This window comes from Chinchilla lanigera, unplaced genomic scaffold (genome assembly GCF_000276665.1).
Source record: "Chinchilla lanigera isolate Chin_1 unplaced genomic scaffold, ChiLan1.0 scaffold00026, whole genome shotgun sequence".
In the NCBI taxonomy this organism is placed as follows: domain Eukaryota; kingdom Metazoa; phylum Chordata; class Mammalia; order Rodentia; family Chinchillidae; genus Chinchilla; species Chinchilla lanigera.
In genome coordinates, this window is record NW_004955427.1 from 22775356 (window position 1) to 22800182 (window position 24827).

General features: G+C 51.4%; 1 protein-coding gene across 5 annotated transcripts in view; it reads right to left on the reverse strand.

Moving 5' to 3' along the window:
* Window positions 1-24827, reverse strand: part of Mylk (myosin light chain kinase) — a 248001-nt gene that overhangs the window by 14924 nt on the left and 208250 nt on the right. For all 5 annotated transcript variants that reach the window (XM_013515195.1, XM_013515193.1, XM_013515194.1 and 2 more), the window contains 7 exons: window positions 22971-23273; window positions 15241-15273; window positions 15049-15142; window positions 13842-14045; window positions 9270-9487; window positions 7173-7296; window positions 311-463 (listed from right to left, as the gene is read on the reverse strand). In XM_013515195.1, the coding sequence (XP_013370649.1) occupies window positions 311-463; window positions 7173-7296; window positions 9270-9487; window positions 13842-14045; window positions 15049-15142; window positions 15241-15273; window positions 22971-23273 (1129 nt within the window). The remainder of the gene's footprint in view (window positions 1-310; window positions 464-7172; window positions 7297-9269; window positions 9488-13841; window positions 14046-15048; window positions 15143-15240; window positions 15274-22970; window positions 23274-24827) is intronic.

Below are 24827 nucleotides of genomic sequence, written 5' to 3' on the forward strand. Positions count from 1 at the left end.
CTGAGGTGTCAGTCAGCAGAGCTTTGACAGGCCACTGCCATACACAGAAAGTAACAGGAGCAACACACAGATAGGTTGCTATCTTCCTGCAGCCCTCTGCTCCAAGTGGGGTTTCTGTGCTTCTAAAGATGGATATGGTGTCTGGTGCAACAGCAGGGCTGAGGGACTCCTGCCCTCCCAACCCCTCCTTGGGACAAGGACTGGCCTGGCCCCAGCGGGTGAGAAGGGAGTCCCACAGGCAAGGAAGCCCTGTCTCCCACACCAGCCCAGGACTGGGGAAGCTGACAGCTCTGAAATCTCAGCTCATTACTTCATATCTTTCTTCAGCAAGTTGCTGATGAAGTCCTTGGCATCCTCAGAGATCTCGTCAAACGCCTCATCATCGAAGTCCCAGGTGGCTGAGGTAACATTGGCTAAGGTCTCATTGTCGTTGTCACCCATGAAGGGAGAAAGGCCGCTGACCCTGGGGGAGAAGAGCAGGAGAGCAGGGGTGAGGGAGATGGTGGTGGTGAGGAACAGCATCCCAGGTGAGTGCTGAGGTCAAAGATAAGGCTTGGGAGCACACCCCCCCAGCTCACATACATGGTGCCTGCTTGTGCCTGCCTTTCCTCCCCCTGTGAAAGGAATGAGGGTGGCTTCCAGGAGCCTTTGTGGCCTCATCTTTTCTTGGTTGTTCAGTGCATTTAAGGGGTATTCCTGGCCTCCTGACACTACCTGCCTGTGACGCTGGGTGGAAGAATAGGATTGTTTCCAGACTAAGTCATCTGCCATTCTTCCCAGGTCCCAGGCTGCCCCATCCCTCACAGAACCTTCACAGGCGCCTTCCTCCCTCATTCCTGCCTCTTGCCATGAGGGCTCTCTGGGACTGTGAACACGGCCACACCCTTCAGTGCCCTCCCTCCCAACTCTACCCACATCTACGTGTTCAGCTCTAAGAGCACAGGAGAGGCTCAGCTCCACCAACCTGTGCTTGCAGGAACGACTCCTTTACCGGCAGCCTAAGCCAAGCAAATTTGGAAGGGAGAGACTCTCAAAGCCAGACAGTACAGAGTTAGGGCTCAGTGGCCTGATCTCTAACCTTCGTGTCCCTCCTCCTTCTACTGTCAGTCCCCACTGTGCATGCTGACTGAAGACCCCTCCATGATGTGTGACCTGCACAGCTGCCTGTAGTCTTGTCTCAGATGAACCCACACTTGGTTTAATGTTCTGCTGCCACCATCTTGAAATTCTTTTGGTAATGTTTCAAAACATGGCCTTGTGTTTCGATTTTGCAAATTATGTAGCTGGTCTTGCCCTGCCTCTGTCTGAACCTTACATGAAACATCTAGGGCTCTCAGCTAGCAACCTCTCAAACTAGGGCTTTATTAAAGTCCTTTCTCTTGGCCTGGGGATACAGCTCAGTGGCAAAACACTTGTCTGACAAATGCAAGGTCATGAGTTCAAATCCAGGTACCACAAAAAGAAAGAAAGAAAGTCAGTCCTGCCTCCCAAACCCATATGAACCCTTCATTATAGACAATAAGCCAGTAACAGCTTCTGGGCTGTTTTGGCATTTGAGAGTCTTTGGCTTATAAAATATACCTATTCCTAACCAAACGCCAAGTTTGGTAGAACGAAGCCTACTTGAAATATTGGGGGAAAGCTCATGATGGTGAAAAACCTTCTGGTGAACACTTTTATAAAGAAAAGAAAGCTTTTGCAGGGGCTGGGGATTTAGCTCAGCGGCAAAAGCGTCTGCCTGGCAAGAGCAAGGTCGTGAGTTCGGTTCCCGGTACCGGAGAAAAACCAAGGAAAAAAAAAAAAAAAGAAAAGAAAGCTTCTGCAAAGTGAATTAGCTCACTCAAATCAACGTATTTGGGCTTTTGAATAATAGACTTTCATAAATGATTCTTCTTAAAGTAAGACACTGATTGATGTTTTATAGAGGCAAAGAGATAATAGCTCTCCATCATATCCCCATGAGGGAAGGGTGAGCTTACCAATCTGAAATTACATGCTACTCTTTTCTCCTTTCTGGCCTCAGTTTCCCCTTTAACTCATCAGGTAGTCTGGGCCTGATTCCTAGGGCCTCTCAGCTTGCCCCCATCTCTGCAAGCCCCACCAGGCAGCAGCCTGTCTCTGCTTATCAGCACCTGCTTCTTCTTGTCTTTGCATTTTCCATTTGAAGCAGTGAGAGGAAAGTCCTGCAGCACTGCGAAGAAGGCAGGAAGGCAAACGGCCCTGCTGCGGAATACTAAAAGGTCCTCTTCGCTGAAGCTCCTTTCCTAATTAGGAGCTATAATCCTGCAAAGATAGGCCCTAAGCTCTGCACCATGGGCCAGCACAGGGGGAGCCTCCTGGCCTCTGGCCTCTGGTCCTCTTCCCTCCTGGCCGCTCAGCTAACTGAGACACCCTCTGCATGTCCTACCCGCCCTGGCTGGCTCGCCTACCGTGGCTACCCCAGCATTTTCCATAGTAAGCGCCCGTCTCTAGATAAAATGCAAAATAGCTGCATATACAGCATGATGACAGTGTTCACATTTTCAGTAAGGCTGTTTCTGGGTGGCAGGATTTCCTGGATTTTCTCTGAACTTTCTCTTTTGAACTATATTCCAAGAATTTCCAATAACGAATCACGTGTGTTTTTAAAATTTTGTTAGCACGTTTGTAGTACATCATAAATCCATTTATTGTGAGTAGCTGCTGCATGTACACGACACCTCCTATTTTTATGTCCTCTTTTCCTTTGCCCTTACCCCTCCATCTCTTAGTCCCCGTCCCATTTACTAAAGGCCTTATCCCCTTATCTCCTAATGTCTATCTTTTATTTTAAAAAGTCAGCATTTATTAAAAAATCAACAAATTGACAAATATTTTATTGTTATCAGTAACGCACAACTCTGTCTCCCCTTCCTAGTCTTATCTAGTTTTTAGCCCACAGATTTACCTGGTTTTCACAAAGTTGTAATCAGTCTGGGCATGTTTTGTTTTTTTTTTTGGTTTTGGTTTTTCTCCGGTACCGGGAACCGAACTCACAACCTTGCTCTTGCCAGGCAGGTGCTTTGCCGCTGAGCTAAATCCCCAGCCCCTGGGCATGTTTTTGGATGAGTCACAAAGGTCATGGCTGCAGAGTCATCTAATTTCTCCTTTCCCCCTCCTCCTTTTTTTGGTGGGAGGATAGGTGAGGATCCAACCTAGACCCTTGAGCATGCCTGGCAAGCCCTCTACCACTGAGCTCCAGCTCCCACCCTAATTCTTTCATTTCCAATCTTCCTGCAACGGGACATCATCAGGGAGCCGGACGGGAGTCTTTTCTCCTCAAGACAGAACAGCAGGGTGGGGGTGGGGCACAGAGGTGCCACGTTGGCTACACTCTCTCTATGTCATATTTCAATCTACAGACAGATGACCTGGCAGCACGAATAAACCAGCTAAGGGGAGCATAGGTCTGCAAGCGGAGCTCTTGCATGCTGAAGAAGGGTTTCATCTTTACCCCCATTATAACCTTCAGATCCTCCACTGAGACATCTAGAGGGCGGGGCAGGTCCCCAGGGAAAGCTGAGCATGGTTTTGTGTGGTGGTCAGGAAGCAGCAGCCTGCCTGGGCTTTAGTCATGTCAACCATAGCCCAAGTCCCCTGACAACAAAATCTGCAAGTGGAGCAGGGCTTGGTGAGGCAGCAGGGAGGGCGGCGATCAGAGAGCACTTCTGGGCTCAGCAGTGGAGAGGCTGGGCAACCTGGGAGGGAAGGCAGGTCATCCCAACCCCAGAGGCAGAGGCACCCGACACCCTGCCGTCCCAGGCTGACGGGATAAATAAGAGCTCCCCTGCCTCACTTCTCCGCCCTCTTGTTGGGGTCAGCCCCTCACTCTCCGACCATGGTGGGTGCTCCACACATGACCTGAAGTGGGAAAATGTGTTGCTGAGCCAGCCAGGAAGATGACAGGGAGGGAAATGAAACAGTAATTACCTCCCCTCCTTGGAGGGTGGGGAGTGTAGCACAGCAAGGCCGAGGCGGGTGTGGAGGACTATAGCTTCACTGAGGCAGCGAAAGGGAACACCAAGTGCTCAGGAAACAAGGAGGGGAGGTGGTGGAGGGGAGGAAGTCTCAGAAGAGGAGGTGGGTTTGTCATTTCTCCCACATGGAGGTGTGGCCGGGAGCTCCCCTGTACTTCCTCTCTCTGCCAGAAACCAAGGGGGCCTTGCTCACTTCAGAAGGCCTCCAGGAGATCGGCGAAGTGGAAGCAGGAATGAGAGAACCAGGCCGGGAAGAAGCAGGGACAGGAAGCACCTATTCCCTGGGCTGGTGAAGGAGTCATAGGACTCCTGCAGAGATGTGATGTGGGTATTTGAGGTTTTCAGGAGCTGCTGGAGGTGCTCACCGAACATGCTGAATAACAGACGCCTTACCCTGGCCCCCCACTCCCTCTCCTTGCCATCTCTCACTAGCCCGGAGATCAGAGGGTTTCTCTGTATGCAGGTGAAGTGGCCCAGAGAGGAACTGCCAGCCAGCCAGCCTGACTCCACAGCGAGGCTGGCGCAGGGCATAGGATCCCCGTGGGTGCTGGGGAGCTGCTGCCAGCTGCATTTGACAGGGGACCCAGAGCTCTGCATGGCAAGGCTAAGGGACACCATCTAGCTCCAACTTTTATTTTCAGCACTATGTGCTCTGTTAGAGCCCTGGTTCCACAGGGAACTCCCGGCCCAGCAGCACAGAAGGAGCAGCCAGAAGAGTCCCGGAAAGACGCCCGCAGTGGGGGCGGGAGCTGTGCAGGGCTAAGCCAGGGGGAGCCGGCGCCTGTCACCAGCTCCTCCTTCATGTCCCTGCCGCACACACTCCTCTCATTCCTCCTGATGTCCCTGCCCAACCACCTGCAGCCTGGGCCCTCAGGCACCACAATAATCTCCCCATTTCAAAAGCTCCTATTTCTTGGTCTTAGCTTTGCAAGTCAACAGTGTGGCAATGCACCCAAAATACCACGTTCCTCCTGATGAAAGAATTTTCCTTTACAATGATATGCCTTAATGACCCAGTAATTCTAGTTCTAGATCATACACCTGACAGGAATGCATAGATGTGTTCACGGAAACACACGGACTAGAATGCTTGTAATGCTGCAGACTGGAAAGGACTCAAGAGCCAGGTGATGTAGAGCGACTGAAGACTGGATTATGTCCACACGACGACAGCCTACTGCACGGCATGGAGAACGAACGTCTCCAGCTGCTTGCATTCGCATGTGAATTAATCTCTCAATGGCCAGCAAAAGAAGTCGTACTTCCTCCTGATGATTTCATTTACACAAAGCACAAGGCCAGGGAGCACTGAACTATGGCAACAGACAGGAGGGTAACGACTGTCTCTGGGGGACAGTCAGTGGGAGGGGGCGTGGTCCTGATCTAGGGGTAGGGCGCAGGGGTGTGTTTACTGAGAAAACTTGCTAAGCAGTCCAGTCACCGTTATCACGGTCCAGAGAGCAGCTGTCCTGTTCCTGTCCTGCGCTGCCTGGGACCGTCCCCATTTTGGTAGTCCAAGTCCTGTATCCCAGGAAACTGTCAGTCCTGGGCAAACTGGGAGGCTTGGTCACCTGCCCAGACTGGCCCCAATGCTCAATGACATCAAATTTCTGCCATGACTCACTTCTAGGTTTGTGCAGGGAGGTCTTCTTCAGGGGAGGGGGACCCACAGGGACTGATCCAGGCCACAGGGCAGTGGGGTTCGAACAAAGCGATCGGACAAGGGTGGCTTCTGTAGGGTCAGGTTATTTCCCAGGGCTCAGAGATCAGAGTGAGCACGGGCCAGGCCCAGAGCAGCTGCATCCTGGGTGCAGCCAACTGTACTCATCGGCGCCCCCTCCTGGAGGGTGCAGGCATGGGAAAGGCAGGGAAATGCAAGCCTGGCCTACAGTTTCTTTTCTGTCTAGGATCTGGGGAAGGTTGCAGTGAGGGGTGATCCTGGGCAGGGAAGAAGGTGACTGGGTAAGAGAAGCCACAGTACAGGTTCTGCTGAGGAAGGAGGCTGTCCTCACAGGCCACAGTGACGCTAAAACTCCTGTACGTTTGAGAAAGCCCCACTGACCACTCCAGCCTCAGAGGTTCCTAACCCTGAGGGACACCAGAGTCATGACAGCCTTTTGCTACCCTGGGGCTAAAGATCCCAGGGGCCTATGAAACTATTCTGTGAGGCCCTCCTCATATCTTCTATGGAAACATTTACTTTTCTTTTGGTCTTGATGATAAAAGTTTTTTTTTTTTTTTTTGGTTTTTCTCCGGTACCGGGAACGGAACTCATGACCTTGTGCTTGCCAAGCAGGCGCTTTTGCCGCTGAGCTAAATCCCCAGCCCCTGATAAAAGTATTTTTAAACAGATGCTAATATCTGCATCTTTGGGGAGACCAGCCCATAACTGTATTGCCCCAAGTTCAGGGACTGCTTCTGGGCCTAACAGCTGCCTGCATCCTGAGGCTTCAGGGCTCCATCAGTGAAGGCTCAGGGTCCCTGGAGCAGTGCTCGGGCAACCTGGGACCTCTTGGGAGGAGAGGATCTCAGGTTCCGACCTCAGCCCAAATCTGCACCTGTGCCTAGTGATGGGTGGATGTTAAGGCTTGTGGCTTCTCCTCCTTTTCTCTATCAGTGTTCACTTCAGTGGCTTCCTACTGCCACCTGATTTTCCAGTTCTAAATATTGCATTGCTTTCTGTTGTCTGCTGGCCCCACTGAAGGCCCTGTCCTCAAAACTGCCCATTAATCAGCACACACAATGGAGTCAGAGATGAGGCTAGAGGGGGGATCCCCACCCCATGTGCCTGGCTGGGGATAGGGTGCTGTCCTCAGAGCATAATACAGACTCCCAGAGACGTGCGCCTGGCTCCCTCCCTCCTCTTTCTGGACCTGCTGACAGTGAGGCTGCCAGCTACATTTCCCTTCCTGAGCACAGGCCCCAGGCTGTGAGCCCTGGGGACGGAGGGCCCGGCGGTGTGCTACTCCGTGTTGCTACAGGAGGCGGTGCAGACCACTGACCACTGGGAACCCAGGGGCAGATGGGCTGGCAGGGACAGGGATGGCAGCTGTCACCCCTTCTTCTTTAGGTTGGGCTCCCCATCATGACTTCCCCGGCCCCTCCTTCACAACATCATGGCAGCCTGGGATCCTGCTGTGGGATTCTTTGTCCCCTCCCTGAATGCCAAGGACTCACAGGATATAGCAGATGACCCCGATGCTCCACATGTCCGTGGCGTAGCCGATAGGTTCATAGTTGATCACTTCAGGAGCCACAAACTCTGGGGTGCCAAAGAGGACCTTCAGAGACCCCGCATTCTCTGTAACCAGGATGGACAAGGGTCCGTCAACAGCATGCCAGGGGGCCAGCTCAGGGTAAGCGCCTGCTTCATGTCTGTATGATGGGCTCCATACCCAAAGGGACACAGACAGGGGTCCAGCCTGCGGGTGCTCTCTCCGTGGACAGTGGTGCAGACACCTGGCCTCCTCATTAACAATGGTGTCAACCCACCAGTGAGACCAGCCAACCAGTATTCACCTCAAATGTGCTGAGCGGTCAGGGAGGGGATAAACAGGCCCTTAAGGCACCTGCCCAAGTGGGCCCTTCCTACTGACGTTTCCCCTGTGACTTAGTTCCCCAAGGGAGGGGTTGTGACTCATGCTTCATAACCTCTGATTTCACTGATGCTGACAGTGACTATATCCTATGTGCCCCGCTCCCAGCTTTACAGGGATTTTCCTATCTAATGTGCTCAATAACACTGAAAAGTACGTATAGTGCCCATGTATGGTGCCCTCTGTAAACGACAAAGGTGAGGCCCAGGGAAGTAAAGTGACTTCCCCACCTGGCTTACCAGGCAGTTTGATTACTGAGCCAGGTTTCCCTCCACTCCACTCCACTGCTTCTATTTACCTCCCAGCTTCATGTCTCCTAGAAGGAGCTGCAGGGACCATAAAGGACAAGAGATGCCCGGCAGTGTGAGCTAAAGGCAGGCACCAGCAGCCGGAAGTAGAAAGCCTTTGGCCCAGGAACCGCATCTGGCCTGGTGGAACTCTGCAACGCCCATGGTAAATGTTCTACAGCGAAGCACTTACAGCTGTCCCAGTGTGGAGGCCCTGCTCCAACTCCCACTCCCCTCCTGCTGCACTCTACCCACTTCCTGGTTCTCCGGTCCTTGCTGAACACTGCTGTTCCCACAGCACCTCCCACAAAGGGAACCTGAACATTGTGTTCTCTGGGTTCCGATGCTGCCGGCTTCCCAAGCCTGTGTCTCTGTTTGTTTAATTATTAGTGGTTACTATCCAGAGCAGGCCCCATATACCGGCCACTGCCCACCCTGTCCCTTGAGCAGGAGAACAGAGCAGGTGCATTGCCCCGGGTCCGGAAGTGCTACTGGCCTGACCACCCTGATCACCTCACAGGTCAAGGCCTATCAGCATCTCACTCCCTCATAGTTCTCAACCAGGTCTGCAGGGTGGCATTGGCTTGGCCAGCTTCTTGCTCCCCACAGGATCGGAAATCAAAGCCAGCTCACGCTGGCCCCAGGGCTCCTTGTGAAAGAGAAGCTGGCTGGGAGGGAGAGTGACTGGGGCATCGGAGGGCTGCAGCGGCAGAGTGGCGAAGCCAGCTTCTGGGCTGGGGACGAGGCTTGGCCTCTACCCCACCGCCCCCTTCTGCTTAGTGCACAGACAGCAGAGAGGCACTGCAGCACCTGAGCTGGGCCTGTGGACCCTATTCCAGCCCTGGAGCCTCCTCTGCTCCTGGTGGGCATGATGGGCAAATCACTGACTCCTAGCAAACAAACGGGCTCAGAAAGTCTGCCCTGCCTCTGTCCCAGGGAGAATCAATGAGGTTTTTAAACTTTTTGTTTTAACATGAAAGTGCTTTGGAAACTGTGCACATAAAACTACCATATGAGGAGCCACCGTTACCAAAATGAACTTTGCCACCAGTGGCGGCATCATCACCATCAAATAAGAAGTGAGTGCCTGCATAGTGCTTGCTATGCTCGTGGCACTGGCACTTCGAAGTCCTTCGAGTCCGCCAGCTCTAAGTCCTTGGTCCTATGATCCTATGAGGTGGTCACTACTGCTAGTCCCTTTTATAGGTGAGGAATTTGGGGCTCACAGTCACACTGTAGTAAGTTGTAGGGGTTGCCTCTGAACCTGAGCAGGCTTCAGTGCGTCTGACTTTGACCCCAGTACTGTATGATTCCTCTAATAAATGATGTATGAAACACACACAGCCACTGCCACCGCAGCGCTGATGACAGGAGAGGTGGACGGGTCTTACCCAGCCTCCGGGCCAGACCGAAGTCGATGAGCTTGATTCTGGTGCCCGTCTTGTTGACACACATGATGTTCTCAGGCTTGAGGTCCAGGTGCACGATGCCCTGCTTGTGGATGTACTCCACCCCCTCCGAGATCTGCCTCATGTACTGGATGCATTCCCGCTCCGTCAGCTCGAAGTCCTCGTCAATGATCCGCTCAAACAGCTCGCCACCTGACACGCTGCAGGGACAGGCGGAGGGGGAAGGACACTGGGGTCAGCCCCAGGATCATGGGCTGGGCTGGCAGGCATCTGGCCGGGGGAGGCCAAAAGGAGCAGCACATCGGCAGCCTTCTAAACCCAGGCTTCCACTGTGGAAGGAGGCCAGGGCCCCTGGGTTTCCTGCTGCTCTGTACCTGTGGGGAGCAGGGCTCAGGGTGACATGTGGAGTCAGGGAAGCCCACAGGCCTGGCAGTCTCAGAGGTGGGCTCCTTAGCAAAACGGGCAGTTCTGGGTGTCATATGTGACCACAGATGCATAGGGGGACATTCTTGTACCCTAGCTGTCTTCTAGTTATACGGAACTCAAGTTTAAATCACTCAGTTTCCATAAGCATGGCCCTGCTGCTGTCTGAGTTGCCTGGGTCTTCTCTGGTCCCCAGTCCCAGCCCTCTAGCTCACTTTTCTTGATCACTGCTCTGCGGGTTTAAACCATTCTGTGGTAACTTACATGGCATCCAGATATCAGTACACTCATGGTCTATAGGTCCAGGGGCAGAACAAGCCTGGGTGGGCTTCATTCTGGGATTGCTCCCTTCAAGGGGCATCATCATGAAGACAGGAAGGAGATGACTTTGGATCTGTCTGTCTTTTATAAACTTGATTTAACCTTTCTGAGCCCTAGTTGCCATTGCCTTCTCTCCCTACTTCATGGAGTTACTAGGAATATAGGATCCTGTGTAAAGTATCGTGCTTGGTACATAGCCAGTGCCAAGAACATGTTAATTATTGTCTGACATCCTGGTGGGCTAAGTGGATCTTGTCACTGGACCCTGTAGGAGAGACAGACAGGGATGTATATGGGACGCAGCACACCACAGCCTATCCACCTCTACCTCGCGCCGCGGTACAGGGCTAAACTGGGAAAGGGCAGTGTGTGCCAGTGGCCACGAGGGGGAGCTAAAACTGACTCTGTAGAACCAATCTGAGAAGAAGGTCCCCGCGCTACCAGCAGGTGGCGCCTCTTGTCCTAAACCCTCCCTCCATTTCTATTGCTCTCCACTAAGGCTCCAAGACAAACTCCAAAGTAGATTGTCAGTTCCTTCACCTGTAAGCTGCAGATAAAAACAGCACCAACTCAGAGAGTTGCAAGCGAAGGCAGAAATGAGTTAACAGGCAGACTGCTTACAAAGGTTCCAAGCATAAAGAAAGTGCATGTTAATTATCAATTTAAAAAAAGTTTTTACTTTAAGGAATCACCTGGGGCTCTTATTGATAATAAAGACTTCTAAGCTTCTCCCCTGGAGATTTTGATTTGGAGATTCTTGGGAGGGATTTGAGGATCCATATTTTTAAGACGTACCCCATGTCACTCTTATGATCAAACATATTTAGGAAATACTGGGTTATTCTACTACCACTCCTGCACAGCCAATGGAAATTCACATCCTCAGAGAAATCAGTTTCTTCACGTGAAATGATTTTTTCCTCCATGGGTATCCAAGCACTTGTGTCTATACTCTTTGCATCAAGTCACCTTTGTCTCAAAGTTGTTTGTCAGGCTATCTGCAAAAGGCCTGGCTCATTTGTATCTGGTGCTATCTGACACATTTGCTTTTAAACTTAAAATATTCTAAGAAAGCAAGCAGCCATTATTTTCAGTGCCTTCAGAATGTCTAAAATGAGTGATAACATCCAAGCTATGGAGATAATTTGCTGTGGCATTTCTAGAGGGAGCTTAGTCAATATTGCTTCAGATAGGTTCACTGCTCTTCAAATATATTTAGTATTTTGAAAACTGTTCCAGTGATCCACCTCCTATGATGGAAGGATCACCTTAAAATAAGCTGGATTAATGGTTCTATAGGTTCCAAAGTGATCAAGACTCTGGTTTGATAGGCAGAAGCCACCACCCAAAGACCTAGGGTTAGGCCATGGGCCAACACAGGCTGAGGAAATGTGTGCTTAATAAAGAGTGAGCAGGTGAATGGTAAATAGATACCTACTGCCATCAAAGTTAGCTTGGTCAGGCCTCACTGGTGGCAGCCAGAAGGAATGAGGCTGTCTTGGGACCCAGCGCCCAGGCCCTCTGCTCGTTATGCCACAGTAGCCAGCTAGATGTTCTTTGATGAGCTTTGCTAATAGGAGCATAAGGGTGAGATCACCCACCACTGCCTTAGCCTAAACTTCAAGGTCTTTTTAGTGCCCAGGGTCCCATCACCCCTTGGCATGTCCCAGACACCTTCACAAGGACAAGTCCAGGCTCCAGGTAAAAAGCCAGGAAAGATCCCTGTCTCAGAGCCACACTGCTATATGATGGAGCTTGTCCTGTAAGCTCAGAAGCTGGAAGGGCTGAAGGAATGCCCATTTTTCCTCTTCACGTCTCTGAGGCAGCTGCATGGAAGGCTGGGGCTCTGAATATACATTCTATTTTCCTCTATCACCAGGAATCACCCTTCATTTCATCCCAGTTTCTCTATCAGACAAGTAGAATAGCAGACTGTGCTGTGGAATGTCAACCTTCCCCTCTCCAAGGCCAACTCTTACAAAGGTTAGGCTGGAAGGGACGTGCAGATGGTGTATAAACCTGCTCCCTTCTCCCCTAGTTGAGTTCCTATCACGGAGCAAGTTCTGTATCCAAAGTGCAGGGAACATTCTGGCATCTGTGCGTGGAAGACTTGCTCCTGTCCATGGGGGAGGAGTGGGTACAGGGATGAAAGCCAGACCAGCTGAAACCTTCTTACATTTCTCCCGGCTTTTTCCATCTAGCTTGCCAACTCCTGATTCCAAGCTAAGTATGGTATTCTGCCCACTGGTGCGACTGCCCGGCCTCACCCAGTCTCAGCTGCCTCCTGTCCCCTCTCACGAACTTGCTCAAGGTTTAGCTTCTGAGGAGAAGACATTTCTCCAAATGTCCTCACAACGCCCACTCGGCCTGGACGAAAGAACCTGCTGTAGAACAAAGCTTCAGCCCACAGTGATACTGTGAGGGTGGGAAGAATGAGGCCACAGACATAGGCTAAATATTTCCTCAAAGTGGGAAGGATGGAAAGTTTGAATTTGACCCTAAGATACAAGTGAAGATTTTCTTTGAGTCTTGGATGATTTCACAGAACTGTATAATTTTATAGGTAAAAGGAGACTCAAGATTAATTACTTGAATTCAAAAAGTACCTTTTTTTGCTGGTAGGATTTAGGAATTAAAAATCACATCTCGATTGTAGCAGAACTTGAGGCCAAGCCTCCTGAATACTGGAAAGGATTAGTTCCATGGCACTAAGTTAGATGTTGAAATGCTCACAGCATACTTTTAGGTAGAAAAAGACCAGGATACAGAAAAAGTTAATGTACTATACTACTAAGAGCCTCCCGTTTCAGAGCACTATGTCCTCAAGCATTGTTCTCTTAATCCCTGCAGCATCTAGGAGGTGGGTTTAATAGCCTCTTTTATGGATAATAAAAGTAAGGATGGGCACAGCTGAGTAACTTACTCAAGGTCAACACCAAGTCAGAGGCAGAGATAAGGTTTGAGAAAGGTCTATCTGACTCACGTCTGTGCTCTTAACCACTCTTCGCCCTAATGTTCCTGCAATGAGCAGAGGGAACAGCCTGCGTCTTTCCTGGGGAAGAGTGCTCAGATGCCCATGAGCTTTCTCAAAGGCCTGACACCCCCAAAGTTCAGTATGAGCAATACAAGGATTCTGAAGGCAACTCTACAATAATGCTCAAGTGTGCAAATGTGCATACTCTTTAACCCAGCACTCCCTCACTTCTGGGAATGTAAACTACAGATACACACAGGCATGAGTGATGTGTGTAAGATGGTATAAACAACACTTGTTTGCAAAAGCAAAAGCCTGGAAACCGCCTAACCACTTATGCAAAGCAGATGACTTTAATATACTGTCATGCATTGATTCTATGGAGCTGGGGGACGCAGGCCTGGCTATCACAGCAGTTTGCTGAACAATGTGCAGTGTGAAATAGCAAGTTCCTGCATGTGCAGACACATGTGGAGGGGCCTGAGCAAGGGTTCTGCTCCTGGATTCTGAGCCCCCAGGCTGGACCTTCTCTTGCAGGGAAGTTAGGAGGCTGCTGCACCTTCCCTTCCTCCTTAAGCAGTTCTAGGTGAGAATGCCTTGCATGACATCAAGGAGCATAGGGCTAGCTCCGGCCCTTTCATGGGAGATGAGAGGGAGAGTGTGCAGGGGACCCCAATATCTTCTAGGTAGGGAAAGGAGCACAGGGCTACAGACAGGCTGGTCAGCTTCTCCATGTCACATCCCGTTTACAGCACTTTCCGTCTTGGGCAGAGGTGGCTGGGGAGGACAGCGGGAGGAACATGAGCGGGGACTCCCAGGCCCACAGTGACACTCACATCTCCAGCACCATGACGATGTTGGCCTTTTCCTCGAAGGCATCCACACACTGGACTAGCTTGGGATGGTGGAGGCAGTTCATGATGCTGATCTCCTCCCGGATGTTCTCTTTCTCTTTTGCTGAATATGCCTTGAAGAATTTCCCTGCCCAGATTTTTCCAGTTTTCTTTTCTACAAGTCGAAAGACTTGTCCAAATTTCCCACTGCACATGAAAGGGGGAGGAGAGAAAAAAAACACAATTAGCTAAGCTTTCTACTACATCTGGGGTGGCAAACGATGGCCCAAGGGACACATCTGACCTGCCTATTTTTATAGTTAAGGTCTGCCTGGAACACAGCCACACCTGTTTGTTTACATATTGTCCATGGTCGCTTTTGTGCGACAATGGGACACAAAGCCTAAAATATCAACTATATGGCCTGTTAAGGAAAAGGTCTACCAGCCCCTGCGCTAGACCAGTAAGTGTGTTTCCATACAACCCTGGCTGGTGGCCTTCTCTTCCCTTCCCTGCACGCGCCCATGAAGGCAGCCTGAGACCACGCTTCCTAAACACTGACTGAACGGCCCCCTGCCTGCCACCCCACCCCAGCACTGGTCTGCTGGTGGCAACCCAGGAAAGACCTTGCTTCCCACGACTGGAGACCCCAAGGCTTCTCCGGGCTGTAACTCATTCTGACAGGGCAGACTCCCTTCCCAGAGCCTCTGAGGGATTTGCATCACCGCATTTCCCAGGAACCACATGCGAAATAAAAGCGGAGCCCACTCCTTTTCTCTCTCTTGTGCTCCTCCAGGGAGAGATGGGGGGCAGCCTACTGGGACCTGAGACCGTTGGCCCCCTCCCTTCCCCAGGGACAAGGCAGAGTAAAGGGTGTTCATGGAGAGAGCCATGAGTTCATGGAGAGAGCCACGAGGGCAGTGCTGGTCACTCCCAGCCACTTCTATCTGTCCCTTCACTCCCAGCGGGAGGGACAGACAGTCTGACCCAGGTTTTGGTGCTGGTGAGGAGGCATGGAAGAGGGTCGCTTTTCTGCGGCTGGGCCCTCGCACTGCACCATTCTCTGCCCAGTGCCCAGGGTGAATGACACCTCCTGAGGACTGCAGGAACTGCAGCCCAGAGAGCAGGCCGAGCACAGCAGAGGTCAGGAAGAAGTGGAACCCGCGTTGACCTCCCCTGGGGACCCAGATGCAGCTTCCCTTCCACTTACGATCCCAGTCGTTCTTCAATGTCGTACAAGTCAGATACTTTTTGTTCAGTGTTGACAGTCACCGTCCGATAGTCGACTTCAGGCTCCTTCTCATCTGAGGGCACATGTCAGGGTCAGTGTGAGCCATCCAGCCCCCTTGCTCAGCCCCGTTCACCCTGAGAGCCGGACCTGAGGACCAGGGCCACCACTCACCGTCATCTGACACCTCCACTTCATCCTTGGGCTCTAGGGGAGACAAGGGGTAGGGGCAGAGAAGATGCAGAGGTCAGTGTTCAAGGCCTGCTGACAGCAAGGCATGCTGGAGCTTTCATGGGCACCAGGCCGGCCCAGAGCTCTGTAGCTGCTGGGGTTGGTCAGGGCCCGGTGCAGACTGGCAGGTCCCGGCCCTTCCCAGCCAGTCCTTCCCCGCTACCAGGACCCTCATTCTTAACCCTGCAGCCCAAGATGCAGCCTCCCCACATCTCTTCCCTGCCTCTGGACTTAACCGGCTACACACAGAACTGTTACTGCCCTTCTTGCCCTAGTCTGATCGTCGGTGATTTAAAATGCTTCCAACGTAAATCCACAGTTGTTGAACTTTTTTAAAAATAAAATCCCAGCAGTGTATCAAGCTCACTGCCAGTTACACAGGCAAACCAACCAAAAATACATGCTACGCATGCTTTCTCCTTCCTTCTTGAAGCTTCTAATTTAGCTGGAGAGGCAGAGACAGATGCTGTACACTTGAAGTATCAGTTATGAAGTGTCATGTAGTGAAGCCATCTCATCATGGCACAGACGGAGGCACACAGAGGCGATGACAGAGCCAGTGATTACTCCTGGAAAGGGCAGCGCTTGGGTTATGTCTTAAAGGCAACAGGAGCAGAGAGGAGTCACACAAATGAGTGACATCACACCAAGAGGCCAACTGGTGCCCACTGAGGTAGGCTGAGGAGGACTCGGGGACCCAAGACACACTGGGAGTGGAGGGCAGACGTGGGGCGGGCAGTGTCCCCAGGACGCATCCCCTTGGAAGCGCCTGGCTCTCCTTTGCCTTGCTGTGTGTCTGCCTATCAGCAGGGCTTCTGCAGCTTCCCTACCTTGGCCGGGTGCCTTCCCTTCCCGGCCTCCAGCCCTCATCTGTACGAGGAAGAGCCTGTCCAGCTCTAGCTGCAGCTCGACAGCGCTCCGCGCCCCCGCCCACAGTCTGGACTGTGCTCTGGCTGACAGATGGACAAGGGAGATTTCTGGGGGACACAGCAAGGGTGCTGCAGAAATCGGCAGAGTGTGAGTGCGTGGGACAGTGCACAAGTGTGTGAATGTGAGAGTACCCGTGGGACAGTGTGAGTCTAGGGTGTGTGTGAGGGATGCCATGGGAGTGTGAATGTGAGCATTTGCCTGTGTGTATGTGTGTGTGTGTGGGGACCATGTAGGGATATATGAATGTGTGAGTGTGTGGGGGCCAGTGTGTAACTGTGAGTGCACGTATGCACGGGAGTATGTACTGGGGTGTGGAATGGTGTGACGCATGTGAGTGCATGTGAGTGTGTGGGTATGTGGGACCGTGTGTGACTGTATAGGATAATGACAGCATGTATAGGATAATGTGTGAGTGTGTGTGCACGTGTGTGAATTTGTGAGCATGCGTATGAGGCTGGGGGAGAGGGTGTGCTCTGTGGAGGCCCCTACAGAGCAAGGCTGGGAAGGGAGTTGCCTGTGTGGATGCACCTCCTGTGAGGACCAGGGTGGGTGGGCAGAGCACTCGGCGGGACGCTGCCTGCTGGCGGCCTCAATGCTGCTCTGTGATGGAGGAGTGGGCTACTGAGGAGGAGGAGGAGGAGTGTGTCAAGGAGGAGAAGGAGGAGGAAGAGGAGTGGGCTTGGGAGGAAGAGGAGGAGCGGGTCAGGGAGAAGGAGGGGAGTGGGCCGGGGAGGAGGTGCAGCTGGCCCGCGGACGGTGGACCCCCTGCAAGCTGTGGCAGGAAGGCAAGGTCGCTGTAACCCAAGAGCCAGTGAGGGGAACACTATGATGCCATCCAGGGCAAGTGCCTCTTGCTGAACAAGAGGTCTGAGAGAGTTTACGAGCCTGAAACAGGAGCGAGAGAAGCTGTGATCTGTTTGGAGTTCTTAAAATGCTGCTGACATAGTTTAATTTTGAAAAACTAAACATGAGAGGACTGGGAAGAATAACACTGAAAGCAAAGTGCCATGGAAAAATGCAGCAGTCTGGGTGGGAATGTTAGGGATGCGGGCCTCCCTGGTCAGCCTTTCCAGATCCACAGGGCCCAGAGCTAAGTGACACTGTCCGATTCATCGGTGACAAAGCCGACCTGCAAGCGAGGTGCCTGGGAGTGTTTGCGAGACTGATTCGTTCTACCCCGAGGGTGACAGGCCTGGCAATTCCTTAACCTCCTGCTCCAGTCAACTGAGTGCCACCACCGGGACAATGCCACTGGCAACAGGTACAACTGCTCCACGGGTCTTGATACAGTGGGACATCCATCCCCAGGGCTCTGGGTGCTGGCAGTTGAGAAGGTCGAGGTGGAGCTGGGTGAAGTATGGAAGCTACGGGAAGGAAGGGCTGCCATGCTAAGACAACTGGAAAAGACCTGGCCTTTCCAGAGGGGAAAGAAGTCTAAGCAGACATCATTTGAAAGGAAGTCGTAAGCCAGATATGGTGGTGCATTCCTGTAATCACAGCATCCTAGGAAGCTGAGGCAGGAGGATTGCAAGTTTGAGCCCAGTTTGGGCAATTAAGACTCTGTCTCAAAACAAAACAAACCAACAAACAAAATGGCTAGTTGATGGAGCTCAGCGAGAAGGCCCTGAGTTCAATCCTCAGTACGAGGGAACAAGTGAGTTCAACGGCCAAGAGTAGAGCCAGGTGTACAGACTCCTCATCAACTCATAAACGTTACCACTTGAGGAGCTCTTCCTGGGGGAGGCAAGTACATAGGCCCGTGGGCCCCATGTCGGGAGGGATTCCAAGAACAGTAAGAGGTCCCATAGATGTTCAGGTTAGTTCAACAATATTTCAAACAGAGGTTTCAGGGAAGCAAGAGGGTCAAGGCCACCATTCACTAGACACCTGGTGGATGCCAGTCCTTGGCCCAAGTCTTTGAGAGAAAGTCTGTCTTTCCTGCCGGGAGGCCCCACAGTCCTGATCTGTGGCTCTGGTCTACTGAGCACCTTCATTTTCTTGTTCCCCTCTCACATTTTTCTATGGCAAGGGGACTGGAGTGTTCTGAGCAGCAGGGTAAGAGACAGGGAAGACAGGCTCTCTCAGCCCGCTGCCTTCCAAGGGAACAGTTTAACTGTGCTTGTGAAGAGTGCCATGAGCCACAAGGGTCCTTCCATTGGCCTGGTACCTGCGGCTTTTCCCAGCCAGCCTCGGAGAGGACGTTGGCCCGCAGAGCTGGCCTCCTGGCCTTCTGCACCACACCTGTCCTCACCTCCTGCCCGTTGCACCCTCTTGCATCCAAACCCCTGTCCTTAGAGACTCAAGGCCCTCTTTTCAGCTCACTCTTCCCTGAAGCTTTCCTCTGGGGAGCTGGCATCAAGCCCCAGGCTGCTGACTCCCCACCTCCCTTCTTGTCCTGCTTCCCGTCTACTTGGCGGGGTGTGTACGTAGGAGAAGAGTAGGCAGAGACACAGTGCAGTGAGCCAAGCTCGTGGACCATAAAGGGCTTTAGCAAGGACAAAAATGTGCACTTGCTCCCCATCTTTCCAAAAAGGAAGGAGCTAGAATTGCTGAAGAAAGGACTTTGGCTAAACATTTAAAAAAAAGGCAAATCAAAACTATTTAGAATGAGCTATGAGATCCAAGGGCTAAGTGGAAGAGCTATTTTGCAGAGTTTCTCAGATATTTCTGTAAACAGAGCCGAGTGTCGCTGTGTTGGAGTGGGTTAGGAGAGAACCAGCTGAGAGCTCGAACCTGCGCACAGCAGAGGTCCAGTCAGTGCCCTGGAAGAGCACCGTGCCTTTCTTCAGCCAAGCACTGCTGCACACTCCGTGGGCACTAGGGGGCATCCTGGCTCTGGACAACTGCCTCTGGGCACCAGGCAAGGGCAGCCCTCGATAGGGCGCAGCTCTCCCTGCCCAGGGACTCGCAAGGAGCCCCGACTGCACAGCTATTCTGTGAACAACTAAATAGACTAGGACAAATCAGGGTCAGGAGCAAAGGCTATGGATTGAAGAGTCAGAGCCAGATCAGATAGGTGTGGAGTTCAAGGTCAGGCTGGGATGGCAGAGAGTGGGTCAAAGTGGAGGCTCTGGTGACGTGGAAGACTAGGCAGGGAGCTGTGAGGTTAGGGGTCTTGATCACAGGGTGGCCCTGGCAGGGGGAAGCCACCAGGACCAGATGGGGCCCACTCTGTCCTCCACTGTGTCCCTGGGCACCAGGCAGCGCCTGGAATTCAGGAGGGGTGACCGCTGAGCCGAAAGTCAGAGACATTAGCTGGGCTTGGTGGATCCATCAGCACTGCTTTTGCTATGATCCCCAGACCACTGCTCCACAGAAGTGACCTTCCGTGACCTGCTACTCAGTCTCACCTGTCTGCCTGCCAACCCCCCCCCACGCGTGCGCACACGCTTGCTTCTTTGAGAGCCATTTCCCTTTTAAGAAGAGTGATGGCTCCCCAGTTGTTACAAACATCTGAGCAGCACAGGGCACCCCTCCCCCACTCTCAGGCCTCCCTGCCAACTATTCTCCCCTCCTCCTCCTGCCTGGCCTGATCCAGCTGGGCCTGGGGATGGGAGCAGCTTCCTGTCTCGAAGCCCTGGGTGGCCCGGACCCCTCCTCTCTCCCGGATTTTGGGAGATTTCAACATTTCCCAGTGTCTGCTCCCAGTGGGAGGGCAGAGGGGTGGACTCTGAGGGCTGCCCTGGGTGGAGTTCAGGGTAACGCCACCTGCCCACCGTGCACTCCACTCCTGGCCCTATGGCTCTCCCCACAGTTCAGAAGCTGCTGTTTGGGTCTCCTGGGAGCCCACCTTGCAGCTGCTGTGGGCTCCACTCCTGCCGCCTGTGTTGGTCAGGGATTCTGGGCCTGGCTGGTCAAGGATTTCTGGTTTCCACCATAGCGGGGACCTAGATGATGTTTTTCCAGCCCATGAAGGTTTCTCACTGCAGCCTCCTCCTCTCCTGCCACTTTCCCAAGTAATGTCCCAAAACATTAGGACTGGAACTTGGTGCCCGACTCTGCCCACTGTAGAAAATGTGGTGTAGGGCGGGAATTATACGGCCGGAATTATAGAGCGGGAGTGGAAGCTGGTTGCTACTTAGTTTCTTACCAGACATTTGCAAGTCAAGTTTTAGCCGGGGTATGGCTCTATGATAGAGCACTTGTCTAGCATATGTGAGGCCCTAGGTTCTACCCCTAGTGCCTCAAAAAAAGTTAAAGTTCTTGATAACTGTTTTAGACCTAATTTTTAAATCTCCAGAGGGTTACTGAGTTGGAAGGAAGCTCTGCACTCCTGATGCTTCTAGTTGCATGGTCTTTCCAGGCTGGCTCACTCCCATCTCTCCGATACCCTTAGTCTTCTGCAGTCACCCTGCCTCTCTCTAAGAGCTGTGGTCCTGGTGTTCCTCCACCTTCTTCTGGTCCCCAATCCTTCCTCTACCTTCAATTCTTAGCATCTTCTTCCTGTTCCCTACATGAAACTCCTTGTGATAATACTCCGCATTCCTGGCCCTCTTTTGTTATTTATTACTTAACCAAGGCAACCATGTTCCCACCCCGTGGAAACTCTATGGACTTTGATCTCAAAGATTATTGCCAACCACAGGGCTAAATCCAAAGAGCCCTCTTAGTCCTCACCTCGCTTGTCTCCAGCCCTTGCTGCAGTTCACCAGGCCCTCTCTGCCTCTCGCTCCCTCCCATTTCTACAGGGGTCTCCAGGCTCCAGGGGCCCTTTCTTTTGGTCCCATGGGCTCTTATATGATGGCGCTGATGTTGCCTTTCTGTACTCCCTTTGGGGTGACCTCATGGATACTCATGGCTTCCACTATCAATCGGTGAAGACTTCTAAGTTTGCAGCACTAGCTCACTTTCCTCTGTAGCACTAACTTTCTTCCTGAATTCTGGACTCCACAGTCTGAAGATATTTCCCCTTGAAAGTCCCTCAGCCACCTCAACTCAACTGTTCTGAAGCCAGAGCCCAGTCTCCTCCCAGATTCCCTATTAATGTAACCTTCCAGTCCCTTAATCCAGGAACCAGGAGCAGCCGCTGACTCTTCCCTCAGTCTGACCAGAGGAGCACAAGTTTCATGTCAGACTGCTCCGAGTCACACTTCTACTCACTATACACACACTCTGTGACCCCAGACAAGTAGGAGCACCCCTCTAAGCCTCACTTCCCCACCTGTAAAATAGGGATAATAATAGTCTCTACCTCACTGGGTTATTACAACTAAATGAAATGATGTGTGTAAAGTGAGTGTCATACTGTTAGCATGTAGCAATTACTACTCATGACTCTTAATAAACCTCTACCTGAGCTGGATACTGTGGTACATGCAGGTAATCTCAGCACTCTGGGAGGCTGAGACAGGAGAATTGCCAAGTTTGAGCCCAGCCTGGGCAACTTAGTGACTTAGTGACACCCTGACTCATAGTAAAACATAGGAAGGGTCGGGGATGTAGCTCAATACAAAGGCCTTGGGTTCAATTTTCAGCAACTCAGAAACAAAACCAAAGCAAACAGAAAACCAAAACCCTCTAACTGGTTGTTGAATTTGTGTTTAGTTTCCCAACCAGTGACTGGGAGTTATCTTACTCTTCCAATTTTTTTGGTCAACTCTCTACTCTAAAAGTCATCAGGAATGGTCCATACTACACCCTGGGGATTTAGTTCATGCCCTTCTCATTCCTCTCTTGGACACAGAGGCTCATCTGGTGCTTGGCTGACTCCTATCTCAGCTCTCTGTCCCATCCTCCACTCCAGAGCTTCTCAGGCCTTCATGGGGTATGAATCAGCTCAGCGGCAGATCATGTCAAGGGAAGATTCTGAAGGCCTGGGGCTGAGAGTCTACAAAGCTCCCAGGACACCAGGGCTGCTATCCGCAGCCCAGCTTTGAGTAGTACCCTTTCTAAAACACAGATCTACTCTTCTCAATCCCCTGCCTGAAAAGTCATTAGTGAGCTTCATAATTTTACCTAAACTGCCTGTTTCTTCTTACTTCCTCCTGTTCTGTCTCATGTAACAAATGCCCAGGCTACACATATTTTTCCAAGTGTCACCCCTTGCCATCACTTCCTGCCCTTGCTCATGCTGATGTTTTCTACAGGAAATGCCTTTCCTTCTCTCCCCTTCCTAAGACATTGCTTATATGTCACCCCCACTTGGAAGTTTCCCATTCTCCGTGGCAAACTTCTGCCATATGCTTTCTCTTTGTGTCAGTATAGTAAAAGGTACCCCATCTCATTACAGTGTATGCATGTCTGCCTCCCACTTTAAGATCCTTGTCTTTTTCTCTGTATTCCAAGTCCTATGCAGACACTCAAATGTGAGTGCAAGAGAAGGATGAGGTGAGGAGTAAGTAGGAACCTAACATCTGCCTAAGCTCCTCCCCGCTGGAACCGTTCTCTTGATTAACACATCATCACCCCCTGGTGGTGGTGCACCAGAATTGCTGGTACAATTGTTTGAATTTGTTTTGTGCTGCTGGGGGTGGCATTCAGGGCCTCATGCATGTGAGGAAAGAGTTCTGCCAGCAAATTGCACCTTTAGCCCACTGGTTCCATGTTCTTTGAATAGTCTTGTGCATTTTTTAAAAAGTACAAATCAGCATCAGAACCTTAGAAATCAAGACTGTCAAAAGGCCCTGCCAGTCACAGCAGATGCCTTGCCAGTTCTGCTGCCACCTTCTCACTGTGGTCTCTACACACACAAGCCTGTCCAGGCACATGCATCTCACACTGGTGGAAATGTGGGGGAAGCTTACCCTCGGGTTTCTCTCCCACCGTGGTGAGCTCAGACTCCTGGCTTGGCTCGCTTGTTCCATACACATTGATCGCACGTACACGAAATTTATACTCTCGGTCAGGCAGCAGGTCCTGGACGTTAAAAGAGGTGCTGCGGCATGTGGCTAATTCCTTCCACATCTTGTCCACTGAATCCCAGATTTCAACGCTGTAGGACTGTACGGCACTGCCTCCATCGTAGGAAGAGCCATACCAGGACAGGGTCAGGGAGGAGCTCCGGATATCAGAGGCACAAGGCGTGCCAGCTGGGGGGTCTGGCTTGTCTGGGGATGGAGAAACACAACATCACTCAAACTCCCTGAACTGTAGTGCTCTGCTACAGAGCTACATCCCAGCCCAAGAATGCTCTTGGATTAACCCTGTGGTGGGGCTAATCTACCTCATGAATCCAAGTGAAGGTGCCTATTCCTGGCTGTCATCCCTCATCCACACATTATAGGTGTTGCTCGCACAAACCCAGCAGTACAGAAAGTCCCACATGTACCTACTTGCTCAAGAGAGACTTTCTTTGGCTAGTTTTCCAGTTCACAAGTCATGATTTCCTGTACTTTGCCCAACTCATAAACATATTTTTCAGAGTAAACAGATTTAGGAGGCTGCTCAGGAGGCATGAACTATTTCCCATGAAAAATATGTTTTGAGAGAGAGGTTTGAGAGTGTGTGTGTGTCCTTGAGGCCCACGGCTCCAGTGACCTGTGACACAACCAGGGTATGTGGAAATTGGGAAATGCCTGCCCTATCAAGGGGCAGGAGAGCACAGCTGTTGAGCTCTGAAGGCAGATACACAGATCTGCCCCCACTCCGTGGCTGTTAACTGCTTTTTGCCTCAGTTTCCTTGCTTGGGCAATGTAGATAAGATAACAATAGCACTTAGGTCACAAGGTTGTGATGAAAAGCTTTCAGAAAGTGCCCGACTTGACTATCATTACTGTCACAGTTATTTTAGGAGTTTATTTCTAACTTTATAGTACACAAACATTTACTCCTACCCTCCCATTTGTTGTTTTGATTCTTGGTGCTGGGGACTGAGCTATACCCTCAACCCCTGGCCTACCTCTTTCATCCTCATTGGGCTGTATACAGTGGAATTTCAAAAGTAAACCACAATAGGAAGTCATAACCCCCCTTGACTAAGGGACAGAAAATGAGCCAAGCACAGGAATGAAAAGTCACCCTTTGGGCTGGCTTCCTCCCCATGCAGATGGCCTGGGCTCAGAACCAGCGTGCTGCTGACTTCAGATCTAACCATGGGAGTCACCACTTTAATGAGGCTCTTGAGTTTGCTGGGTTTTGTGAGTTACTTATATGAACAAAACTCCTATTTTTTCAGAATTAGTTTCTACAGCTAGTTACAAATAGCTATGGTCAACCTTCATCACCCACAACACAGTTTGAGTTCATGGAGCCTTGCAGACTTTCAATTAAAATCATGCTATGTAGATTTATAAATGTGTTAACTCCAGTGGATTTGAGACCAGTTTGTTCTTTTGTTTTTCGTATTTGGAAAATGGTGCTAATATGTACCAAACTCTGTTTTTGCAAGTATTAAGCAAGCAAGCAAAGTTCCAGCTAAGCAGGAAGCTCAAAGGGGATTCCTGTAAATTACCCTGCATCCTGCGGAAGGAAGGAAAATCTGCGCATGCGTCTGTGTGCATGTGTGCATACACATAAGGCTCTGCCTGTACCAGTTCACGTTCAGTACACATACATTTTCACCCCCACCCCAGCCCTGCTTCTTCTACACTCCAGCTCAGAATGCACACCCAGAATCCACCTGTCCCACAGCCCAAGCCTGGGTCTGCCCTGAGGATGATTTT